This window comes from Melanostigma gelatinosum (genome assembly GCF_949748355.1).
Source record: "Melanostigma gelatinosum genome assembly, chromosome: 13".
Lineage (NCBI taxonomy): Eukaryota > Metazoa > Chordata > Actinopteri > Perciformes > Zoarcidae > Melanostigma > Melanostigma gelatinosum.
The window spans coordinates 2,015,139-2,042,243 of record NC_136646.1 but is presented as its reverse complement, the minus strand read 5'-3'; the positions used below and the strand labels follow the sequence as shown (position 1 = coordinate 2,042,243).

At 41.8% G+C, this 27,105-nt stretch overlaps 4 protein-coding genes across 4 annotated transcripts; all 4 read left to right on the top strand.

Moving 5' to 3' along the window:
• Positions 1 to 2,530: 2,530 nt before the first annotated feature.
• LOC306787331 (apoptosis regulator BAX-like) lies at positions 2,531 to 5,484 on the top strand (the record flags this gene model as incomplete). Its single annotated transcript, XM_079282449.1, has 3 exons — positions 2,531 to 2,665; positions 3,391 to 3,495; positions 5,341 to 5,484. Coding segments are annotated over 3 exons (384 nt in total), but the record flags the coding sequence as incomplete, so codon positions are not given.
• Positions 5,485 to 8,509: 3,025 nt separating this feature from the next.
• Positions 8,510 to 11,489, top strand: LOC306787330 (apoptosis regulator BAX-like; the record flags this gene model as incomplete). The annotated part of the gene is made up of 3 exons (XM_079282448.1): positions 8,510 to 8,644; positions 9,390 to 9,494; positions 11,346 to 11,489. Coding segments are annotated over 3 exons (384 nt in total), but the record flags the coding sequence as incomplete, so codon positions are not given.
• A 1,523-nt stretch (positions 11,490 to 13,012) lies between these two features.
• Positions 13,013 to 17,422, top strand: LOC306787329 (apoptosis regulator BAX-like; the record flags this gene model as incomplete). Its single annotated transcript, XM_079282447.1, has 4 exons — positions 13,013 to 13,025; positions 14,513 to 14,649; positions 15,343 to 15,447; positions 17,279 to 17,422. The coding sequence occupies 4 exons, from the start codon at positions 13,013 to 13,015 to the stop codon at positions 17,420 to 17,422; spliced, it is 399 nt and encodes a 132-aa protein (XP_079138573.1).
• A 1,523-nt stretch (positions 17,423 to 18,945) lies between these two features.
• Positions 18,946 to 23,473, top strand: LOC306787328 (apoptosis regulator BAX-like; the record flags this gene model as incomplete). Its single annotated transcript, XM_079282446.1, has 4 exons — positions 18,946 to 18,958; positions 20,446 to 20,582; positions 21,374 to 21,478; positions 23,330 to 23,473. The coding sequence occupies 4 exons, from the start codon at positions 18,946 to 18,948 to the stop codon at positions 23,471 to 23,473; spliced, it is 399 nt and encodes a 132-aa protein (XP_079138572.1).
• Between the last annotated feature and the right edge of the window lie 3,632 nt (positions 23,474 to 27,105).

The following is a 27,105-nucleotide window of genomic DNA, read 5'->3' as shown; positions in this document are numbered from 1 at the left end:
CTTGTCCACAATGTGTGTGCACAATCTGGGGGTTCTAGGACCCATATTTGAGAAATTATGGCCATTCTTGCATATGCCAAAATATAAGTGACTAAGGCCCCAATTAAGCCCAATTAAACCCTTTGTGGCTGTTTTTGGGGACCTTACCTTGCAGCTATGAGGCCCAGATCATAGGTGTGTAATGGTGACGAGCCCCTCTTTGAGGCAGAAAAGGATTTAAAACCCTACCCCTTTTTAAAGTATAAACAGTTTGAGAAAAGACTGGTAAAATCTGGATTTTGACCACTTTTTAATATTGATCAATTTTAAAACACTTGTCAATGGCCTTCTTTGATGAAATTCACATATGATGGCCAAAACAGGACCCTCTTCAAGGTTCAATTGGATTCAAGTCATTAGCATGCTGCTACCGGAAGTTAGCTTTCCCAAGGTTCTACAGATATCTCGCTTTAGATCCTGCATCACCTTATCACAGGTGACTGATTTATGCAAAAATCAGGCAGTTCCAACCTTTCACTACGATTTAATGGCCCGTTTCTCACTTGCCAAAACAGGCCGAAAGATGAGGTCATATGCCTCAATTTTGACCTTTGGGGCTGTTTTTGGGGACCTTAACTTGCAGCTACGAGGCCCAGATTATAGGTGTGTAATGGTGACGAGCCCCTCTTTGAAGGAGAAAATTAATCAAATCTCTACTTTAAATTAAAGTGGACATTTTGAGAGAAAAGACTGTTGAAGGCCATGTCGGAACATAAGTGTCATCTGGGTAGAGACATCCATAGTTCACTATGGGAAAAGTGTTTGGAATGTCCCATTGAGTTTCATACCATTTAACGATGGGGCAAAGATGGAATGACTGTGAAAATTTCACGGTCCTAGCCCATTGTTTTATGGGGTAATTAGGCCAAATAACTTTAAAATGAAGAAAAATGCCATATATTACTACGGGAAAAGTGTACCGAATTTCCTATTGATTTTCATACCACGTGGTTTGTGGCCAAGGGCCGACTGACTGTGAACATTTCAGCATGCTAGCCCATTGCTTTCTAGGGATATTAACTGAACGTCTATTTAAGCCAAATAAATGCTAAATGCCATGAATCACTATGGGAAAACTGTACAGAATTTCCCATTGATATTCAGACCATTTCATCTTGGGGCAGAGGTTGACTTAATGTGACAATTTCAGCCTCCTAGCCCATTGTTTTCTAGGTGTCTTTAGGCAGAATTGAGTCAAAAGGCCGTAATTTCTACGTGTACGGAGTTTACCATAGCAGAAAGTGTACCATCGCAGAAAGTGTATGGAATTTCCCCTTGATTTTCATACCACATGGTCTTTGGCCAAAGGTCGACTGACTGTTAAACTTTCAGGGTCCTAGCCCATTGCTTTCTATGGGAATTCTGGCCGAGTTCGGTGAGAAATCCATAATTCACTATGGGAAAAGTGTTTGGAATTTCCCCTTGATTTTCATACCACATGGTCATTGGCCAAAGGTCGACTGACCGTTCAATTTTCAGGGTCCTAGCCCATTGCTTTCTATGGGAATGTGGGCCGAGTTCGGTGAGAAATCCATAATTCACTATGGGAAAAGTCTTTGGAATTTCCCCTTGAGTTTTATACCACATGGTCATCGGTCAAAGGTCGACTGACTGAGCAGGAGCAGAAGATGGTGACCCAGCTGATCAACCGTATCCACAGCATCTGCGACACTATCCGAGCCGACGAGGAGTTACAAGAGTGAGTCTCTCGCCCGCTGTGTCTCAGCGCTTGTGATGCAATACGGAAAATAGAACCGGGGTAGATGTGTAATACGCGCTCCGTAGTTTCTTAACATTGTGAAGTTTTAGCCTGCTTCACAAAGAGGAGGCCGGAAGCACGTGTGTCCAGCTGCTTCCTACAGTTCACACGCTGCAATAATAAATCTACCAAAACTGGTTTACAATTAAAAGGATTTTAATCCCACCGATGCAAGTATGATTACAGTTAAACAATGGAGTACATACTCCTATGAAATATTACAATATTACCCCACTTTGGAAAAAACTCGTCCCTGGTCCCATGAGACACAGCCGTCCCGTGGCACCACACGCTAAAGAGAACGAGAAAAATGCTTTTCTATTCCCGCCCTCATATCCGTTCGCAACTCCTCCCCTTCCGTTTATCCCAATTCCTATTGGCTAACTTCCAGGAGTGTATTCGCCTGTCTGGCTTTCTGTCCCTGCGTTTACTAACACATTCAATGTCGGTCAGTTATTGCTTAATCCCTTCTATGATAAACATTCCATATAATAGATAAGGCTTTGCAACTTTTGCATAAGCTTCATGTCTCAAATTCTACTGTTAGCTACTAATCCTAAAACACTTTATGCTTATCTTAATTATGCATTTCCAAAACACTTATGATGACTAATTATGAATTCTTAAATATGAATTATTAAACACTTTTATTATATCTACTAAACACACAGTTCTACGCTCAAATTTCTTACAACATCTACTTAAACTGCATCCTGTCTCTCTTTCAGAGCGATTGACGGAGTGGCTTGTTCCTCCAGCTCGAAGTGGGACCACTTTAAGCAAGTGGCGGCCAGAGTGATTGAGGAGGGGATCACCTGGGAGAGGATCGCTCTGTTCTTTTACGTTGCCGCCAAGCTAGCCGTCAAGGTGGGTTAGCTTCTTTTCTTCTCAGAGCTTGCCTGTCCATCAGAAGGTCTGGCAGTGCTGTGACCTGCCTCGATGAGGAGGGTTGTGTTCCAGCAGGAGAGGCGATCAGCGCTGATGCTCACTACCAGAATGATTCTTGTTCCTTGGAATGCATCTGTCTTTGCATGACCTACTGCAGCTGCTAGTGATTTATCAGGCGTCCATCGGATCGCTCAGCCAACTTTTGGCGCGTTTCACTTTGTATTTTCCATTCAAAGCTTTACTCATCACCTCAAAAGTGTATTGTTTTAATTTGAAATGTCTTCATTTGGGGGCTTTTCCAAACAAATATTGATAAAAAGTGATTGTTTGCGCTTCTGTGTGTATGTCACATATACATACATATATATATATATATATATACATACATATATATATATATATATATATGAATATATATATGAATATATATATATGAATATATATATATATATATGAATATATATATATATATATGAATATATATATATATATATTCATATATATATATGAATATATATATCTATATATGAATATATATATCTATATATGAATATATATAGATATATCTATATATGAATATATATATGAACATATATATCTCATATCAGACAACAGTCTGATGTTCACTGATCCAGCCATGTTATTGAATTTGGCAGCATCGTCTCTTTGTGTATGGACCTCTTTGTGTTTCTGCTGTCCATCAGATGGTGGAGGCTCGCCTCCCTCAGTTAGTGATGGACATCCTGAAGTGGACCGTGGAGTTTTTCACGAACAATCTGCTGGGCTGGATTGTGGATCATGGAGGATGGGTATGTTGGGCCTTCATTTCTTCCATGTGCTTACTCTCAGAGCACTTTCCTCTCTACCATGTTGGTTCTGTGGTTCTGCGGAACGCAGCGACTCTGCGACCTTTGTTCAGTTAGCCTCTCTGTATGAGATGATACAGCTGTATAAATGAAGCTCTCTGCGTTTCCTTCTTGGTGGGACTGCAACAAGGCGGGGCCAGCCCTATAAATGCCAACGTCTGGCCCTGATGTACGGAGTATAGTTTTGGAGTTTCCCCGTTGGCCGTTGCTCTTTTAAAATAAATAGGGGGGGACCCTCCTCCATAGAGTGCCGCAGGGATGACGTCATTTTGTAGAGCAAAGTTAGCTTAGCAGTGGTTCTCTTGACCAAAGACAGCCTACATGATTTTCCCATCCACGTTTAGTCTCATTTACCCACATGTTAGCAACCGGCTTAAGACACCTAAAAGCCTCAAAATTCACGAGAAGGGTATCTGCTGATGTATTTTATATTGTAGAACAAAGCGTAAACTATCATAAGCTTGTGTTAACCACAGACCTTATTTCAGGCATCCTACCAAAAACACATCAAAACAACCATTGACTTTGAGACGACTGAACAGGAAGTGCAAAAATGCTGAATCATTTCTGTGTTTTAGTCCCGCCCGTTTGCTCAGTGCTCCAATCAATTTCCCCATTTCCTGTTGTACTTCGATATGCTACGTCTGCTCAAAGGTAGCATTACTATGGAACTGAAGTTTTATTATACGCGCTCACTGTGTATGTAGACACATCTTAAGTTGGCTAATGTTAGCGAAATGCTAGCTAACTAGCTAATGTAGGGCTAAAGCTAAGTTGATCTGTTAATGTGAGATTCAGACATGTTAGCTTCCTCTGATCTCTGTGGTAACGTGAGAGATTATTAAGATGAATTATCGTTAGCCAGAAAAGATCACGCTAACGTTCCTTTGCTAATATTATCTCTACCTGCCGTGCCAACGTAACTTTAGTATTTGTCATTTATTTGGATATACACAAAGTCTGACACCCCAGCAGAAGTTACCTGTGTGTGTGTGTGTGTGTGTGTGTGTGTGTGTGTGTGTGTGTCCCTCCATCACATACTGTAGTCCTAACTGTTGTCTTATTGATGCTACATTCTGATACACAGAAATTGAATGCACCCGGCTAAACGACATTGACTAGCATCACCAGGCACAATTGAAAATGTAAATTAGTTCCACGTGTAGCTAGTACGTTGTACTGGAAGGTGGATTTACAACACTGCAGACCAGCCAATGAGAGAGAACCTTCACCACCTCGACACGGCACTTCCTGCACAAACCTGCTGTTTTTAAATAGCCAAGCATCAACAGCGACCGCAATATGTTTTGTATTCACTGGACCCAGATCTTGGGGGTGGGTGCACAGTGGAAAACGAATAGAGAAGAGCTGAGAACAGAGCTGTACCGTGGAGACGCGGCATTAGTCTGATACGGGATTGACAAACGATGGTAGTGTTCACACATGAGACAACACACTGGCTGCGCAGTACGTTAGGGGTTAAGTTCCGGTGGTGGAAAAGTTTTCAAAGGAGTTTGAGGGGCTGAACATCGCTGACCCAGCTGCTGCTTCAGCTTGTGAAGCTTTATTCACAGTTCTGCTCACCGTGAAGTGCACAGCAGCATAGCAAGGCGGATGGATATTTCTCATGTTTGTTGTCACTTCCTGCACCGACAATAAAACATTCCGGAGCCACATGGACGACAGATAGTCAATCACATTTGTAAAAAAGTAATCGGCATTTAGTGGCATGAATGTTTTCCAGATGCATGTTTTCCACACCAGGTGATCGGAGCTGTCTCTCCACAGATCAACAGTTTTTCGGAGCTGGAGGTGGCGTCCGTGCAGAGTGTGTCGTCGCTGAGCTCCCACAGCTACGGCCTCATCGTCATCTTTATCACCGGCCTGGCTCTAGGGAGCTTCATCACCTGGAGACTGACCAGATGGCACTGAGGCTCGCATTTCATTCACACACAAAAGCAGCCCTGCCCAAACAACGGAGCCTGTGGCTTGTTACAATTGCTTTTTTGTAATAAAATCGTGAAGTCACAGCAATGGTTTGCACGTATTAATCAATGCAATTTTAGTGCTAAATGTGTGAAACATCGTAGAATGAAGCAGTCATTTGAGCATTCTTCACATACCTTCATCGTCGGACATGTCGAGGAACTCATTCATGGTCTCTGGGACATTGATTTTGTGTTTTTCTGATGCACTCTGTAAATGTGGAAAAAATATGGACAACTGAAACTTGAATGTGCCTCATTGGGGCCTGTCTACAACATATTAAAAAAACAGGGCTCTGACATCTTCAGAAGTAAAAGATGGTCTGATCTCATCAAGAGTACGACAGGGACATGTACCCCATGCTGAAGTCTGAGTTTGATACAGGCAAAAATCAGTTCTAGATAATCTAGAGGGATTTTTCCAGGTGGTCCTATTGTAGGCCTTGTCCACAATGTGTGTGCACAATCTGGGGGTTCTAGGACCCATATTTGAGAAATTATGGCCATTCTTGCATATGCCAAAATATAAGTGACTAAGGCCCCAATTAAGCCCAATTAAACCCTTTGTGGCTGTTTTTGGGGACCTTACCTTGCAGCTATGAGGCCCAGATCATAGGTGTGTAATGGTGACGAGCCCCTCTTTGAGGCAGAAAAGGATTTAAAACCCTACCCCTTTTTAAAGTATAAACAGTTTGAGAAAAGACTGGTAAAATCTGGATTTTGACCACTTTTTAATATTGATCAATTTTAAAACACTTGTCAATGGCCTTCTTTGATGAAATTCACATATGATGGCCAAAACAGGACCCTCTTCAAGGTTCAATTGGATTCAAGTCATTAGCATGCTGCTACCGGAAGTTAGCTTTCCCAAGGTTCTACAGATATCTCGCTTTAGATCCTGCATCACCTTATCACAGGTGACTGATTTATGCAAAAATCAGGCAGTTCCAACCTTTCACTACGATTTAATGGCCCGTTTCTCACTTGCCAAAACAGGCCGAAAGATGAGGTCATATGCCTCAATTTTGACCTTTGGGGCTGTTTTTGGGGACCTTAACTTGCAGCTACGAGGCCCAGATTATAGGTGTGTAATGGTGACGAGCCCCTCTTTGAAGGAGAAAATTAATCAAATCTCTACTTTAAATTAAAGTGGACATTTTGAGAGAAAAGACTGTTGAAGGCCATGTCGGAACATAAGTGTCATCTGGGTAGAGACATCCATAGTTCACTATGGGAAAAGTGTTTGGAATGTCCCATTGAGTTTCATACCATTTAACGATGGGGCAAAGATGGAATGACTGTGAAAATTTCACGGTCCTAGCCCATTGTTTTATGGGGTAATTAGGCCAAATAACTTTAAAATGAAGAAAAATGCCATATATTACTACGGGAAAAGTGTACCGAATTTCCTATTGATTTTCATACCACGTGGTTTGTGGCCAAGGGCCGACTGACTGTGAACATTTCAGCATGCTAGCCCATTGCTTTCTAGGGATATTAACTGAACGTCTATTTAAGCCAAATAAATGCTAAATGCCATGAATCACTATGGGAAAACTGTACAGAATTTCCCATTGATATTCAGACCATTTCATCTTGGGGCAGAGGTTGACTTAATGTGACAATTTCAGCCTCCTAGCCCATTGTTTTCTAGGTGTCTTTAGGCAGAATTGAGTCAAAAGGCCGTAATTTCTACGTGTACGGAGTTTACCATAGCAGAAAGTGTACCATCGCAGAAAGTGTATGGAATTTCCCCTTGATTTTCATACCACATGGTCTTTGGCCAAAGGTCGACTGACTGTTAAACTTTCAGGGTCCTAGCCCATTGCTTTCTATGGGAATTCTGGCCGAGTTCGGTGAGAAATCCATAATTCACTATGGGAAAAGTGTTTGGAATTTCCCCTTGATTTTCATACCACATGGTCATTGGCCAAAGGTCGACTGACCGTTCAATTTTCAGGGTCCTAGCCCATTGCTTTCTATGGGAATGTGGGCCGGGTTCGGTGAGAAATCCATAATTCACTATGGGAAAAGTCTTTGGAATTTCCCCTTGAGTTTTATACCACATGGTCATCGGTCAAAGGTCGACTGACTGAGCAGGAGCAGAAGATGGTGACCCAGCTGATCAACCGTATCCACAGCATCTGCGACACTATCCGAGCCGACGAGGAGTTACAAGAGTGAGTCTCTCGCCCGCTGTGTCTCAGCGCTTGTGATGCAATACGGAAAATAGAACCGGGGTAGATGTGTAATACGCGCTCCGTAGTTTCTTAACATTGTGAAGTTTTAGCCTGCTTCACAAAGAGGAGGCCGGAAGCACGTGTGTCCAGCTGCTTCCTACAGTTCACACGCTGCAATAATAAATCTACCAAAACTGGTTTACAATTAAAAGGATTTTAATCCCACCGATGCAAGTATGATTACAGTTAAACAATGGAGTACATACTCCTATGAAATATTACAATATTACCCCACTTTGGAAAAAACTCGTCCCTGGTCCCATGAGACACAGCCGTCCCGTGGCACCACACGCTAAAGAGAACGAGAAAAATGCTTTTCTATTCCCGCCCTCATATCCGTTCGCAACTCCTCCCCTTCCGTTTATCCCAATTCCTATTGGCTAACTTCCAGGAGTGTATTCGCCTGTCTGGCTTTCTGTCCCTGCGTTTACTAACACATTCAATGTCGGTCAGTTATTGCTTAATCCCTTCTATGATAAACATTCCATATAATAGATAAGGCTTTGCAACTTTGGCATAAGCTTCATGTCTCAAATTCTACTGTTAGCTACTAATCCTAAAACACTTTATGCTTATCTTAATTATGCATTTCCAAAACACTTATGATGACTAATTATGAATTCTTAAATATGAATTATTAAACACTTTTATTATATCTACTAAACACACAGTTCTACGCTCAAATTTCTTACAACATCTACTTAAACTGCATCCTGTCTCTCTTTCAGAGCGATTGACGGAGTGGCTTGTTCCTCCAGCTCGAAGTGGGACCACTTTAAGCAAGTGGCGGCCAGAGTGATTGAGGAGGGGATCACCTGGGAGAGGATCGCTCTGTTCTTTTACGTTGCCGCCAAGCTAGCCGTCAAGGTGGGTTAGCTTCTTTTCTTCTCAGAGCTTGCCTGTCCATCAGAAGGTCTGGCAGTGCTGTGACCTGCCTCGATGAGGAGGGTTGTGTTCCAGCAGGAGAGGCGATCAGCGCTGATGCTCACTACCAGAATGATTCTTGTTCCTTGGAATGCATCTGTCTTTGCATGACCTACTGCAGCTGCTAGTGATTTATCAGGCGTCCATCGGATCGCTCAGCCAACTTTTGGCGCGTTTCACTTTGTATTTTCCATTCAAAGCTTTACTCATCACCTCAAAAGTGTATTGTTTTAATTTGAAATGTCTTCATTTGGGGGCTTTTCCAAACAAATATTGATAAAAAGTGATTGTTTGCGCTTCTGTGTGTATGTCACATATACATACATATATATATATATATATATACATACATATATATATATATATATATATGAATATATATATGAATATATATATATGAATATATATATATATATATGAATATATATATATATATATGAATATATATATATATATATTCATATATATATATATATATTCATATATATATATGAATATATATATCTATATATGAATATATATATCTATATATGAATATATATAGATATATCTATATATGAATATATATATGAACATATATATCTCATATCAGACAACAGTCTGATGTTCACTGATCCAGCCATGTTATTGAATTTGGCAGCATCGTCTCTTTGTGTATGGACCTCTTTGTGTTTCTGCTGTCCATCAGATGGTGGAGGCTCGCCTCCCTCAGTTAGTGATGGACATCCTGAAGTGGACCGTGGAGTTTTTCACAAACAATCTGCTGGGCTGGATTGTGGATCATGGAGGATGGGTATGTTGGGCCTTCATTTCTTCCATGTGCTTACTCTCAGAGCACTTTCCTCTCTACCATGTTGGTTCTGTGGTTCTGCGGAACGCAGCGACTCTGCGACCTTTGTTCAGTTAGCCTCTCTGTATGAGATGATACAGCTGTATAGATGAAGCTCTCTGCGTTTCCTTCTTGGTGGGACTGCAACAAGGCGGGGCCAGCCCTATAAATGCCAACGTCTGGCCCTGATGTACGGAGTATAGTTTTGGAGTTTCCCCGTTGGCCGTTGCTCTTTTAAAATAAATAGGGGGGGACCCTCCTCCATAGAGTGCCGCAGGGATGACGTCATTTTGTAGAGCAAAGTTAGCTTAGCAGTGGTTCTCTTGACCAAAGACAGCCTACATGATTTTCCCATCCACGTTTAGTCTCATTTACCCACATGTTAGCAACCGGCTTAAGACACCTAAAAGCCTCAAAATTCACGAGAAGGGTATCTGCTGATGTATTTTATATTGTAGAACAAAGCGTAAACTATCATAAGCTTGTGTTAACCACAGACCTTATTTCAGGCATCCTACCAAAAACACATCAAAACAACCATTGACTTTGAGACGACTGAACAGGAAGTGCAAAAATGCTGAATCATTTCTGTGTTTTAGTCCCGCCCGTTTGCTCAGTGCTCCAATCAATTTCCCCATTTCCTGTTGTACTTCGATATGCTACGTCTGCTCAAAGGTAGCATTACTATGGAACTGAAGTTTTATTATACGCGCTCACTGTGTATGTAGACACATCTTAAGTTGGCTAATGTTAGCGAAATGCTAGCTAACTAGCTAATGTAGGGCTAAAGCTAAGTTGATCTGTTAATGTGAGATTCAGACATGTTAGCTTCCTCTGATCTCTGTGGTAACGTGAGAGATTATTAAGATGAATTATCGTTAGCCAGAAAAGATCACGCTAACGTTCCTTTGCTAATATTATCTCTACCTGCCGTGCCAACGTAACTTTAGTATTTGTCATTTATTTGGATATACACAAAGTCTGACACCCCAGCAGAAGTTACCTGTGTGTGTGTGTGTGTGTGTGTGTGTGTGTGTGTGTGTGTGTGTGTGTCCCTCCATCACATACTGTAGTCCTAACTGTTGTCTTATTGATGCTACATTCTGATACACAGAAATTGAATGCACCCGGCTAAACGACATTGACTAGCATCACCAGGCACAATTGAAAATGTAAATTAGTTCCACGTGTAGCTAGTACGTTGTACTGGAAGGTGGATTTACAACACTGCAGACCAGCCAATGAGAGAGAACCTTCACCACCTCGACACGGCACTTCCTGCACAAACCTGCTGTTTTTAAATAGCCAAGCATCAACAGCGACCGCAATATGTTTTGTATTCACTGGACCCAGATCTTGGGGGTGGGTGCACAGTGGAAAACGAATAGAGAAGAGCTGAGAACAGAGCTGTACCGTGGAGACGCGGCATTAGTCTGATACGGGATTGACAAACGATGGTAGTGTTCACACATGAGACAACACACTGGCTGCGCAGTACGTTAGGGGTTAAGTTCCGGTGGTGGAAAAGTTTTCAAAGGAGTTTGAGGGGCTGAACATCGCTGACCCAGCTGCTGCTTCAGCTTGTGAAGCTTTATTCACAGTTCTGCTCACCGTGAAGTGCACAGCAGCATAGCAAGGCGGATGGATATTTCTCATGTTTGTTGTCACTTCCTGCACCGACAATAAAACATTCCGGAGCCACATGGACGACAGATAGTCAATCACATTTGTAAAAAAGTAATCGGCATTTAGTGGCATGAATGTTTTCCAGATGCATGTTTTCCACACCAGGTGATCGGAGCTGTCTCTCCACAGATCAACAGTTTTTCGGAGCTGGAGGTGGCGTCCGTGCAGAGTGTGTCGTCGCTGAGCTCCCACAGCTACGGCCTCATCGTCATCTTTATCACCGGCCTGGCTCTAGGGAGCTTCATCACCTGGAGACTGACCAGATGGCACTGAGGCTCGCATTTCATTCACACACAAAAGCAGCCCTGCCCAAACAACGGAGCCTGTGGCTTGTTACAATTGCTTTTTTGTAATAAAATCGTGAAGTCACAGCAATGGTTTGCACGTATTAATCAATGCAATTTTAGTGCTAAATGTGTGAAACATCGTAGAATGAAGCAGTCATTTGAGCATTCTTCACATACCTTCATCGTCGGACATGTCGAGGAACTCATTCATGGTCTCTGGGACATTGATTTTGTGTTTTTCTGATGCACTCTGTAAATGTGGAAAAAAGATGGACAACTGAAACTTGAATGTGCCTCATTGGGGCCTGTCTACAACATATTAAAAAAACAGGGCTCTGACATCTTCAGAAGTAAAAGATGGTCTGATCTCATCAAGAGTACGACAGGGACATGTACCCCATGCTGAAGTCTGAGTTTGATACAGGCAAAAATCAGTTCTAGATAATCTAGAGGGATTTTTCCAGGTGGTCCTATTGTAGGCCTTGTCCACAATGTGTGTGCACAATCTGGGGGTTCTAGGACCCATATTTGAGAAATTATGGCCATTCTTGCATATGCCAAAATATAAGTGACTAAGGCCCCAATTAAGCCCAATTAAACCCTTTGTGGCTGTTTTTGGGGACCTTACCTTGCAGCTATGAGGCCCAGATTATAGGTGTGTAATGGTGACGAGCCCCTCTTTGAGGCAGAAAAGGATTTAAAACCCTACCCCTTTTTAAAGTATAAACAGTTTGAGAAAAGACTGGTAAAATCTGGATTTTGACCACTTTTTAATATTGATCAATTTTAAAACACTTGTCAATGGCCTTCTTTGATGAAATTCACATATGATGGCCAAAACAGGACCCTCTTCAAGGTTCAATTGGATTCAAGTCATTAGCATGCTGCTACCGGAAGTTAGCTTTCCCAAGGTTCTACAGATATCTCGCTTTAGATCCTGCATCACCTTATCACAGGTGACTGATTTATGCAAAAATCAGGCAGTTCCAACCTTTCACTACGATTTAATGGCCCGTTTCTCACTTGCCAAAACAGGCCGAAAGATGAGGTCATATGCCTCAATTTTGACCTTTGGGGCTGTTTTTGGGGACCTTAACTTGCAGCTACGAGGCCCAGATTATAGGTGTGTAATGGTGACGAGCCCCTCTTTGAAGGAGAAAATTAATCAAATCTCTACTTTAAATTAAAGTGGACATTTTGAGAGAAAAGACTGTTGAAGGCCATGTCGGAACATAAGTGTCATCTGGGTAGAGACATCCATAGTTCACTATGGGAAAAGTGTTTGGAATGTCCCATTGAGTTTCATACCATTTAACGATGGGGCAAAGATGGAATGACTGTGAAAATTTCACGGTCCTAGCCCATTGTTTTATGGGGTAATTAGGCCAAATAACTTTAAAATGAAGAAAAATGCCATATATTACTACGGGAAAAGTGTACCGAATTTCCTATTGATTTTCATACCACGTGGTTTGTGGCCAAGGGCCGACTGACTCTGAAAATTTCAGCATGCTAGCCCATTGCTTTCTAGGGATATTAACTGAACGTCTATTTAAGCCAAATAAATGCTAAATGCCATGAATCACTATGGGAAAACTGTACAGAATTTCCCGTTGATATTCAGACCATTTCATCTTGGGGCAGAGGTTGACTTAATGTGACAATTTCAGCCTCCTAGCCCATTGTTTTCTAGGTGTCTTTAGGCAGAATTGAGTCAAAAGGCCGTAATTTCTACGTGTACGGAGTTTACCATAGCAGAAAGTGTACCATCGCAGAAAGTGTATGGAATTTCCCCTTGATTTTCATACCACATGGTCTTTGGCCAAAGGTCGACTGACTGTTGCACTTTCAGGGTCCTAGCCCATTGCTTTCTATGGGAATGTGGGCCGAGTTCGGTGAGAAATCCATAATTCACTATGGGAAAAGTGTTTGGAATTTCCCCTTGATTTTCATACCACATGGTCATTGGCCAAAGGTCGACTGACCGTTCAATTTTCAGGGTCCTAGCCCATTGCTTTCTATGGGAATGTGGGCCGAGTTCGGTGAGAAATCCATAATTCACTATGGGAAAAGTCTTTGGAATTTCCCCTTGAGTTTCATACCACATGGTCATCGGTCAAAGGTCGACTGACTGAGCAGGAGCAGAAGATGGTGACCCAGCTGATCAACCGTATCCACAGCATCTGCGACACTATCCGAGCCGACGAGGAGTTACAAGAGTGAGTCTCTCGCCCGCTGTGTCTCAGCGCTTGTGATGCAATACGGAAAATAGAACCGGGGTAGATGTGTAATACGCGCTCCGTAGTTTCTTAACATTGTGAAGTTTTAGCCTGCTTCACAAAGAGGAGGCCGGAAGCACGTGTGTCCAGCTGCTTCCTACAGTTCACACGCTGCAATAATAAATCTACCAAAACTGGTTTACAATTAAAAGGATTTTAATCCCACCGATGCAAGTATGATTACAGTTAAACAATGGAGTACATACTCCTATGAAATATTACAATATTACCCCACTTTGGAAAAAACTCGTCCCTGGTCCCATGAGACACAGCCGTCCCGTGGCACCACACGCTAAAGAGAACGAGAAAAATGCTTTTCTATTCCCGCCCTCATATCCGTTCGCAACTCCTCCCCTTCCGTTTATCCCAATTCCTATTGGCTAACTTCCAGGAGTGTATTCGCCTGTCTGGCTTTCTGTCCCTGCGTTTACTAACACATTCAATGTCGGTCAGTTATTGCTTAATCCCTTCTATGATAAACATTCCATATAATAGATAAGGCTTTGCAACTTTGGCATAAGCTTCATGTCTCAAATTCTACTGTTAGCTACTAATCCTAAAACACTTTATGCTTATCTTAATTATGCATTTCCAAAACACTTATGATGACTAATTATGAATTCTTAAATATGAATTATTAAACACTTTTATTATATCTACTAAACACACAGTTCTACGCTCAAATTTCTTACAACATCTACTTAAACTGCATCCTGTCTCTCTTTCAGAGCGATTGACGGAGTGGCTTGTTCCTCCAGCTCGAAGTGGGACCACTTTAAGCAAGTGGCGGCCAGAGTGATTGAGGAGGGGATCACCTGGGAGAGGATCGCTCTGTTCTTTTACGTTGCCGCCAAGCTAGCCGTCAAGGTGGGTTAGCTTCTTTTCTTCTCAGAGCTTGCCTGTCCATCAGAAGGTCTGGCAGTGCTGTGACCTGCCTCGATGAGGAGGGTTGTGTTCCAGCTGGAGAGGCGATCAGCGCTGATGCTCACTACCAGAATGATTCTTGTTCCTTGGAATGCATCTGTCTTTGCATGACCTACTGCAGCTGCTAGTGATTTATCAGGCGTCCATCGGATCGCTCAGCCAACTTTTGGCGCGTTTCACTTTGTATTTTCCATTCAAAGCTTTACTCATCACCTCAAAAGTGTATTGTTTTAATTTGAAATGTCTTCATTTGGGGGCTTTTCCAAACAAATATTGATAAAAAGTGATTGTTTGCGCTTCTGTGTGTATGTCACATATACATACATATATATATATATGTATATATATACATACATATATATATATATATATATATATATGAATATATATATGAATATATATATATGAATATATATATATATATATGAATATATATATATATATATGAATATATATATATGAATATATATATCTATATATGAATATATATAGATATATATATATATGAATATATATATGAACATATATATCTCATATCAGACAACAGTCTGATGTTCACTGATCCAGCCATGTTATTGAATTTGGCAGCATCGTCTCTTTGTGTATGGACCTCTTTGTGTTTCTGCTGTCCATCAGATGGTGGAGGCTCGCCTCCCTCAGTTAGTGACGGACATCCTGAAGTGGACCGTGCAGTTTTTCACGAACAATCTGCTGGGCTGGATTGTGGATCATGGAGGATGGGTATGTTGGGCCTTCATTTCTTCCATGTGCTTACTCTCAGAGCACTTTCCTCTCTACCATGTTGGTTCTGTGGTTCTGCGGAACGCAGCGACTCTGCGACCTTTGTTCAGTTAGCCTCTCTGTATGAGATGATACAGCTGTATAGATGAAGCTCTCTGCGTTTCCTTCTTGGTGGGACTGCAACAAGGCGGGGCCAGCCCTATAAATGCCAACGTCTGGCCCTGATGTACGGAGTATAGTTTTGGAGTTTCCCCGTTGGCCGTTGCTCTTTTAAAATAAATAGGGGGGGACCCTCCTCCATAGAGTGCCGCAGGGATGACGTCATTTTGTAGAGCAAAGTTAGCTTAGCAGTGGTTCTCTTGACCAAAGACAGCCTACATGATTTTCCCATCCACGTTTAGTCTCATTTACCCACATGTTAGCAACCGGCTTAAGACACCTAAAAGCCTCAAAATTCACGAGAAGGGTATCTGCTGATGTATTTTATATTGTAGAACAAAGCGTAAACTATCATAAGCTTGTGTTAACCACAGACCTTATTTCAGGCATCCTACCAAAAACACATCAAAACAACCATTGACTTTGAGACGACTGAACAGGAAGTGCAAAAATGCTGAATCATTTCTGTGTTTTAGTCCCGCCCGTTTGCTCAGTGCTCCAATCAATTTCCCCATTTCCTGTTGTACTTCGATATGCTACGTCTGCTCAAAGGTAGCATTACTATGGAACTGAAGTTTTATTATACGCGCTCACTGTGTATGTAGACACATCTTAAGTTGGCTAATGTTAGCGAAATGCTAGCTAACTAGCTAATGTAGGGCTAAAGCTAAGTTGATCTGTTAATGTGAGATTCAGACATGTTAGCTTCCTCTGATCTCTGTGGTAACGTGAGAGATTATTAAGATGAATTATCGTTAGCCAGAAAAGATCACGCTAACGTTCCTTTGCTAATATTATCTCTACCTGCCGTGCCAACGTAACTTTAGTATTTGTCATTTATTTGGATATACACAAAGTCTGACACCCCAGCAGAAGTTACCTGTGTGTGTGTGTGTGTGTGTGTGTGTGTCCCTCCATCACATACTGTAGTCCTAACTGTTGTCTTATTGATGCTACATTCTGATACACAGAAATTGAATGCACCCGGCTAAACGACATTGACTAGCATCACCAGGCACAATTGAAAATGTAAATTAGTTCCACGTGTAGCTAGTACGTTGTACTGGAAGGTGGATTTACAACACTGCAGACCAGCCAATGAGAGAGAACCTTCACCACCTCGACACGGCACTTCCTGCACAAACCTGCTGTTTTTAAATAGCCAAGCATCAACAGCGACCGCAATATGTTTTGTATTCACTGGACCCAGATCTTGGGGGTGGGTGCGCAGTGGAAAACGAATAGAGAAGAGCTGAGAACAGAGCTGTACCGTGGAGACGCGGCATTAGTCTGATACGGGATTGACAAACGATGGTAGTGTTCACACATGAGACAACACACTGGCTGCGCAGTACGTTAGGGGTTAAGTTCCGGTGGTGGAAAAGTTTTCAAAGGAGTTTGAGGGGCTGAACATCGCTGACCCAGCTGCTGCTTCAGCTTGTGAAGCTTTATTCACAGTTCTGCTCACCGTGAAGTGCACAGCAGCATAGCAAGGCGGATGGATATTTCTCATGTTTGTTGTCACTTCCTGCACCGACAATAAAACATTCCGGAGCCACATGGACGACAGATAGTCAATCACATTTGTAAAAAAGTAATCGGCATTTAGTGGCATGAATGTTTTCCAGATGCATGTTTTCCACACCAGGTGATCGGAGCTGTCTCTCCACAGATCAACAGTTTTTCGGAGCTGGAGGTGGCGTTCGTGCAGAGTGTGTCGTCGCTGAGCTCCCACAGCTACGGCCTCATCGTCATCTTTATCACCGGCCTGGCTCTAGGGAGCTTCATCACCTGGAGACTGACCAGATGGCACTGAGGCTCGCATTTCATTCACACACAAAAGCAGCCCTGCCCAAACAACGGAGCCTGTGGCTTGTTACAATTGCTTTTTTGTAATAAAATCGTGAAGTCACAGCAATGGTTTGCACGTATTAATCAATGCAATTTTAGTGCTAAATGTGTGAAACATCGTAGAATGAAGCAGTCATTTGAGCATTCTTCACATACCTTCATCGTCGGACATGTCGAGGAACTCATTCATGGTCTCTGGGACATTGATTTTGTGTTTTTCTGATGCACTCTGTAAATGTGGAAAAAAGATGGACAACTGAAACTTGAATGTGCCTCATTGGGGCCTGTCTACAACATATTAAAAAAACAGGGCTCTGACATCTTCAGAAGTAAAAGATGGTCTGATCTCATCAAGAGTACGACAGGGACATGTACCCCATGCTGAAGTCTGAGTTTGATACAGGCAAAAATCAGTTCTAGATAATCTAGAGGGATTTTTCCAGGTGGTCCTATTGTAGGCCTTGTCCACAATGTGTGTGCACAATCTGGGGGTTCTAGGACCCATATTTGAGAAATTATGGCCATTCTTGCATATGCCAAAATATAAGTGACTAAGGCCCCAATTAAGCCCAATTAAACCCTTTGTGGCTGTTTTTGGGGACCTTACCTTGCAGCTATGAGGCCCAGATTATAGGTGTGTAATGGTGACGAGCCCCTCTTTGAGGCAGAAAAGGATTTAAAACCCTACCCCTTTTTAAAGTATAAACAGTTTGAGAAAAGACTGGTAAAATCTGGATTTTGACCACTTTTTAATATTGATCAATTTTAAAACACTTGTCAATGGCCTTCTTTGATGAAATTCACATATGATGGCCAAAACAGGACCCTCTTCAAGGTTCAATTGGATTCAAGTCATTAGCATGCTGCTACCGGAAGTTAGCTTTCCCAAGGTTCTACAGATATCTCGCTTTAGATCCTGCATCACCTTATCACAGGTGACTGATTTATGCAAAAATCAGGCAGTTCCAACCTTTCACTACGATTTAATGGCCCGTTTCTCACTTGCCAAAACAGGCCGAAAGATGAGGTCATATGCCTCAATTTTGACCTTTGGGGCTGTTTTTGGGGACCTTAACTTGCAGCTACGAGGCCCAGATTATAGGTGTGTAATGGTGACGAGCCCCTCTTTGAAGGAGAAAATTAATCAAATCTCTACTTTAAATTAAAGTGGACATTTTGAGAGAAAAGACTGTTGAAGGCCATGTCGGAACATAAGTGTCATCTGGGTAGAGACATCCATAGTTCACTATGGGAAAAGTGTTTGGAATGTCCCATTGAGTTTCATACCATTTAACGATGGGGCAAAGATGGAATGACTGTGAAAATTTCACGGTCCTAGCCCATTGTTTTATGGGGTAATTAGGCCAAATAACTTTAAAATGAAGAAAAATGCCATATATTACTACGGGAAAAGTGTACCGAATTTCCTATTGATTTTCATACCACGTGGTTTGTGGCCAAGGGCCGACTGACTCTGAAAATTTCAGCATGCTAGCCCATTGCTTTCTAGGGATATTAACTGAACGTCTATTTAAGCCAAATAAATGCTAAATGCCATGAATCACTATGGGAAAACGGTACAGAATTTCCCGTTGATATTCAGACCATTTCATCTTGGGGCAGAGGTTGACTTAATGTGACAATTTCAGCCTCCTAGCCCATTGTTTTCTAGGTGTCTTTAGGCAGAATTGAGTCAAAAGGCCGTAATTTCTACGTGTACGGAGTTTACCATAGCAGAAAGTGTACCATCGCAGAAAGTGTATGGAATTTCCCCTTGATTTTCATACCACATGGTCTTTGGCCAAAGGTCGACTGACTGTTGCACTTTCAGGGTCCTAGCCCATTGCTTTCTATGGGAATGTGGGCCGAGTTCGGTGAGAAATCCATAATTCACTATGGGAAAAGTGTTTGGAATTTCCCCTTGATTTTCATACCACATGGTCATTGGCCAAAGGTCGACTGACCGTTAAATTTTCAGGGTCCTAGCCCATTGCTTTCTATGGGAATGTGGGCCGAGTTCGGTGAGAAATCCATAATTCACTATGGGAAAAGTCTTTGGAATTTCCCCTTGAGTTTCATACCACATGGTCATCGGTCAAAGGTCGACTGACTGAGCAGGAGCAGAAGATGGTGACCCAGCTGATCAACCGTATCCACAGCATCTGCGACACTATCCGAGCCGACGAGGAGTTACAAGAGTGAGTCTCTCGCCCGCTGTGTCTCAGCGCTTGTGATGCAATACGGAAAATAGAACCGGGGTAGATGTGTAATACGCGCTCCGTAGTTTCTTAACATTGTGAAGTTTTAGCCTGCTTCACAAAGAGGAGGCCGGAAGCACGTGTGTCCAGCTGCTTCCTACAGTTCACACGCTGCAATAATAAATCTACCAAAACTGGTTTACAATTAAAAGGATTTTAATCCCACCGATGCAAGTATGATTACAGTTAAACAATGGAGTACATACTCCTATGAAATATTACAATATTACCCCACTTTGGAAAAAACTCGTCCCTGGTCCCATGAGACACAGCCGTCCCGTGGCACCACACGCTAAAGAGAACGAGAAAAATGCTTTTCTATTCCCGCCCTCATATCCGTTCGCAACTCCTCCCCTTCCGTTTATCCCAATTCCTATTGGCTAACTTCCAGGAGTGTATTCGCCTGTCTGGCTTTCTGTCCCTGCGTTTACTAACACATTCAATGTCGGTCAGTTATTGCTTAATCCCTTCTATGATAAACATTCCATATAATAGATAAGGCTTTGCAACTTTGGCATAAGCTTCATGTCTCAAATTCTACTGTTAGCTACTAATCCTAAAACACTTTATGCTTATCTTAATTATGCATTTCCAAAACACTTATGATGACTAATTATGAATTCTTAAATATGAATTATTAAACACTTTTATTATATCTACTAAACACACAGTTCTACGCTCAAATTTCTTACAACATCTACTTAAACTGCATCCTGTCTCTCTTTCAGAGCGATTGACGGAGTGGCTTGTTCCTCCAGCTCGAAGTGGGACCACTTTAAGCAAGTGGCGGCCAGAGTGATTGAGGAGGGGATCACCTGGGAGAGGATCGCTCTGTTCTTTTACGTTGCCGCCAAGCTAGCCGTCAAGGTGGGTTAGCTTCTTTTCTTCTCAGAGCTTGCCTGTCCATCAGAAGGTCTGGCAGTGCTGTGACCTGCCTCGATGAGGAGGGTTGTGTTCCAGCAGGAGAGGCGATCAGCGCTGATGCTCACTACCAGAATGATTCTTGTTCCTTGGAATGCATCTGTCTTTGCATGACCTACTGCAGCTGCTAGTGATTTATCAGGCGTCCATCGGATCGCTCAGCCAACTTTTGGCGCGTTTCACTTTGTATTTTACATTCAAAGCTTTACTCATCACCTCAAAAGTGTATTGTTTTAATTTGAAATGTCTTCATTTGGGGGCTTTTCCAAACAAATATTGATAAAAAGTGATTGTTTGCGCTTCTGTGTGTATGTCACATATACATACATATATATATATATATATATATATATATATATATATATATATATATATATATATATATATATATATGAATATATATATATATATATATATATATATATATATATATATATATATATATATATATGAATATATATATATATATGTATATATATATATGAATATATATATATATATATATATATATATATATATATATATATATATATGAATATATATATATATATATATATATATATGAATATATATATATGAATATATATATCTATATATGAATATATATGAATATATATATGAACATATATATCTCATATCAGACAACAGTCTGATGTTCACTGATCCAGCCATGTTATTGAATTTGGCAGCATCGTCTCTTTGTGTATGGACCTCTTTGTGTTTCTGCTGTCCATCAGATGGTGGAGGCTCGCCTCCCTCAGTTAGTGATGGACATCCTGAAGTGGACCGTGGAGTTTTTCACAAACAATCTGCTGGGCTGGATTGTGGATCATGGAGGATGGGTATGTTGGGCCTTCATTTCTTCCATGTGCTTACTCTCAGAGCACTTTCCTCTCTACCATGTTGGTTCTGTGGTTCTGCGGAACGCAGCGACTCTGCGACCTTTGTTCAGTTAGCCTCTCTGTATGAGATGATACAGCTGTATAAATGAAGCTCTCTGCGTTTCCTTCTTGGTCGGACTGCAACAAGGCGGGGCCAGCCCTATAAATGCCAACGTCTGGCCCTGATGTACGGAGTATAGTTTTGGAGTTTCCCCGTTGGCCGTTGCTCTTTTAAAATAAATAGGGGGGGACCCTCCTCCATAGAGTGCCGCAGGGATGACGTCATTTTGTAGAGCAAAGTTAGCTTAGCAGTGGTTCTCTTGACCAAAGACAGCCTACATGATTTTCCCATCCACGTTTAGTCTCATTTACCCACATGTTAGCAACCGGCTTAAGACACCTAAAAGCCTCAAAATTCACGAGAAGGGTATCTGCTGATATATTTTATATTGTAGAACAAAGCGTAAACTATCATAAGCTTGTGTTAACCACAGACCTTATTTCAGGCATCCTACCAAAAACACATCAAAACAACCATTGACTTTGAGACGACTGAACAGGAAGTGCAAAAATGCTGACTCATTTCTGTGTTTTAGTCCCGCCCGTTTGCTCAGTGCTCCAATCAATTTCCCCATTTCCTGTTGTACTTCGATATGCTACGTCTGCTCAAAGGTAGCATTACTATGGAACTGAAGTTTTATTATACGCGCTCACTGTGTATGTAGACACATCTTAAGTTGGCTAATGTTAGCGAAATGCTAGCTAACTAGCTAATGTAGGGCTAAAGCTAAGTTGATCTGTTAATGTGAGATTCAGACATGTTAGCTTCCTCTGATCTCTGTGGTAACGTGAGAGAGATTATTAAGATGAATTATCGTTAGCCAGAAAAGATCACGCTAACGTTCCTTTGCTAATATTATCTACCTGCCGTGCCAACGTAACTTTAGTATTTGTCATTTATTTGGATATACACAAAGTCTGACACCCCAGCAGAAGTTACCTGTGTGTGTGTGTGTGTGTGTGTGTGTGTGTGTGTGTGTGTGCGTGTGTCCCTCCATCACATACTGTAGTCCTAACTGTTGTCTTATTGATGCTACATTCTGATACACAGAAATTGAATGCACCCGACTAAACGACATTGACTAGCATCACCAGGCACAATTGAAAATGTAAATTAGTTCCACGTGTAGCTAGTACGTTGTACTGGAAGGTGGATTTACAACACTGCAGACCAGCCAATGAGAGAGAACCTTCACCACCTCGACACGGCACTTCCTGCACAAACCTGCTGTTTTTAAATAGCCAAGCATCAACAGCGACCGCAATATGTTTTGTATTCACTGGACCCAGATCTTGGGGGTGGGTGCGCAGTGGAAAACGAATAGAGAAGAGCTGAGAACAGAGCTGTACCGTGGAGACGCGGCATTAGTCTGATACGGGATTGACAAACGATGGTAGTGTTCACACATGAGACAACACAGTGGCTGCGCAGTACGTTAGGGGTTAAGTTCCGGTGGTGTAAAAGTTTTCAAAGGAGTTTGAGGGGCTGAACATCGCTGACCCAGCTGCTGCTTCAGCTTGTGAAGCTTTATTCACAGTTCTGCTCACCGTGAAGTGCACAGCAGCATAGCAAGGCGGATGGATATTTCTCATGTTTGTTGTCACTTCCTGCACCGACAATAAAACATTCCGGAGCCACATGGACGACAGATAGTCAATCACATTTGTAAAAAAGTAATCGGCATTTAGTGGCATGAATGTTTTCCAGATGCATGTTTTCCACACCAGGTGATCGGAGCCGTCTCTCCACAGATCAACAGTTTTTCGGAGCTGGAGGTGGCGTCCGTGCAGAGTGTGCTGTCGCTGAGCTCCCACAGCTACGTCCTCATCGTCACCTTTGTCACCGGCCTGGCTCTAGGGAGCTTCATCACCTGGAGACTGACCAGATGGCACTGAGGCTCGCAGGAAGAGACACACACAGACATGAAAGGGCGAGGAGATGAAAAGGGGAGGAAAATACAGCTACGCATGCTGACGGGCGGCCTCATCTTGTTGAGTCACAGTTTCTGAAAGAACTGTTTGTATAACAGTGCATTTTTAAAAGAATTTTGAATAATTGTGCAAGAAAAAAAACTGTATTTTTAGCATGCCATCTTTGATTATAAATATAACTTCAAAACTGCATCATATTTCACGTCCTCATTGAATTATGAGTACAGTGCATAATGCTAATGGTAATTGCGGACCAAGTGTGTGTGTGCGTGTGTGTGTGTGTGTGTGTATGTGTGGCAGAGAATTTTTCTGATGCCATGACTAGACTAAAACTACAGAAAAAAACACGAAGACAATCATAGAGTCAATGATGTGTGTGAATGAAAGGTTATGCATCAAACCCCAACTGTAAAAAGCGATTTGAAGACCCTTATCTGTGTGTGTATTTACAGTGTGTGCGTGTGTGTGTGTGTGTGTGTGTGTGTGTGTGTGTGTGTGTGTGTGTGTGTGTGTGTGTGTGTGTGTGTGTGTGTTTGTGGGTATACGAGCTGAGAAACCTTTACCTTTGTTTGTGGGTTGACATCAGCCCCGTGGTTGAGAAGGACTTCTGCCACATTAACCTTGTCCTCCTGGGCTGCCAAGTGTAGTGGTGTAAGTCCGCTCTGGGTATGAGGATAGAAACACGTGTGAATACACAAAATAATGTGTTATGGTGGAAGCACATGAGACACTTGGCAGCGATGTGGAGCGGCGTGTAGCCATTCTGAGGCAGGTCAAAGAGATGCAGGGGTTAGGAGGCTGGACTGAGCTCTTCTCCCACTTTAATGGATTATTGTTGGAATGCTGTTAAGCATTCCAACTATTCTTCGAATCTTTATTCAACTTCTTCTATTTCTTCCGTCGCACCGCTTCTCCTCCTTCATTTTTTAAGCTACAGAAGCCGTTCAACTATTAAAATGTTCAGCTCTTTCACGAGAGGTCTGCTATGACTTTTCATAGTTCTAACCTTTAAACTTTTTGAAGTATTAAGCTTTTTATTTTCAATGGGATCTCTATGGAGAATATTTTCAAATGGCTTCAGGCACACAGGTGTTCACGATTGAGCCAATTAGTGATGTTGATAAACACACAAACTCACAGACACACGCGCACGTACACTCCTCTCCCTCTCTCTCTCTCTGTGTCTCTCTCATACAGTCATTCAGGTCTTAGGGATCTTTAGAGGTCTTTCCCCCCTCCTCCACCCCCCCCCCCCACACACACACACACACACACACCCCATTTTAAAATAAAAGCCGCACACACATGATTTGTTGCAGCTGTTACGTGTTGCATCTCGGCCAATCAGACATGAGTATTCTGATAAGTTTCCTGATTCGAGTGACATTTACACACACCGCCCACACAAGAGGGAGAGGTGAGGAAAGACATGGCAGAGCAGGACAACAGTCATGTAAGCTGTAATCTCCAAATGAGAAAGTTTGCCAGAGATATCAGAGCCTCTCTTGCGCTCTCTCTCTCTGCCTCTCTCTGCCTCTCTCTCTCTCTCTCTCACACAAATTCTTTATTGTCTCTCTCTCACAAATTCTTTCTTCTCTCTCTCTCTCACTAATTCTTTCTTCTCTCCCTGTCTATGTCTCTCTCTCATACAGTCATTCAGGTCTTAGAGACTTTTAGAGGACCCCCCCCCCACACACACACCCCATTTCAAAATAAAAGCCCCAAAGAGTGAATTCTAACTGAACTGCTTGTGATGAAGCCTGTCATTTAATAACCTCTGTTTATGTGTGTCAGACATTATGATTATGTCTCCTCTCCCCCACCCAGCACCACCCTTTCAAAATAAAAGCCCCATGGATTAACTGTATGTAAACATTAAGCTCAAAATTAGGCTTTTTTGTTGAAATAATGAATGCTCTTACAAATACTGCAACAACTACTACTACTGCTAATATTTCTAGTATTACTACTACTACAGCTGCTACTACTTCTACTACAACTTTTGCTGTTGCTACTATTACTAGTGCTATTACTGCTACAATCAATATTATTACGACCACTACTGCTATTACTGCCACTACTACTATTACTTATATTACAACTGCTATTCATGCAACTACCAGTACTAATACTACTACAGCTATTAGTACGACTGCTACTAGTACTACTACTACTGCTACTTCAAATACTGCCATTACTTTTACTACCACTACTACTACTACCACTACTGTTATATTAAATACTACGACCACTACTACAGCTATTACTACTACTACTGATACTAGGCTACTACTTCTTCTAAATACTAATACTTCTTCTAAATACTAATACTTCTACTACTAATGATACTTCTACTACAACTACAACTTCTACTACTACTATTACAAATATCACTACTGCTACTACTACTACTTATTCTAATGCTACAAATACTTCTACGACTAATAATACTTCTACTTCAACTACAACTTCTACTACTATTACTACAAATATCACTACTTCTGAAATTAGTTTAAGCTACAGATATTGTTCAAATATCAAAATGTTCAGCTCTTTCAGGAGAGGGGTGCTTTGACTTTTCATATTTGTAATCTTTAAACTTTTTGAATTTAGCGTTTTGCAATTTTCTTTTGAATGGGATCTCTATGGAGAAAATCTTCAAATCCTGTTATACTTCTTCAACTTTCAAAGCCTTCTTCTTCCTCATACTTTCAGCTACAGACACCATAGTTAGACATTTCAATGAGAAGGTTTTTCTGACTTTACAATTAATTTCAGCTTTCAGCATTCCAACGCATTTTCAGCAGGAAATGCATTTTCTAGTTGTATCTATTATATTGTAATAGAAATTGGCTTGTTATGCTCAGTGTTTAAGTAATTTCACAATGTCAGATCATTCTATCTTTAGTACAGAGATGCGATGCATGCACCATGCTGCTGCTACAAGTCTGTGATCGTGCACTCCTCGCATCTGAGTGTGTGGACACTTCTAGACAATTCCTAAGGATTGATCCCTTTCCAAAAGCCCTCAAATTAGACCAAGCACACCAACTTTTGCACAAAGCCGAATTACACACAATTTATAGAGGGAGAAACTAATGACTAAGAGTGTGGGAGGGACGAAGGAATAAAAAGAGACAGATACAGAGCGAGAGAGAGAGAGCGAGAGAGAGAGAGCGAGAGAGAGCGAGAGAGAGAGAGAGAGAGAGAGAGCTAGCAGGAGACAGTGACAAAAAGAGAAGACAGAAAGCAAGGATAAACTAGCTTAACAAGCTTTTGTCTCCTCTTGCAGTTGACAGTCCAGCCAAAAATCAGGCACTTCCTGCCATAATTTGGTTGGCAGTTCTGCCATTCTGCTCATACTTTAGACAGACTGCCAAAGCCGGAGACACGTCACAACCTGACCATATGTCACAGAGCATGTGTGTTTGTTTCCGTCAGACGTTTCAACAAGAGCAGTAACTTTTTTCTTTTTTCCTCTATTTATTGGTAACACCAAATAAATAAGTAAGTTCTGGCTCGTTGAGTGATTTCAAAGACTTTGCAGAGCTCAAATAAAAAGCCGCACATTCACTCACAACGTCAAAGACTAGACC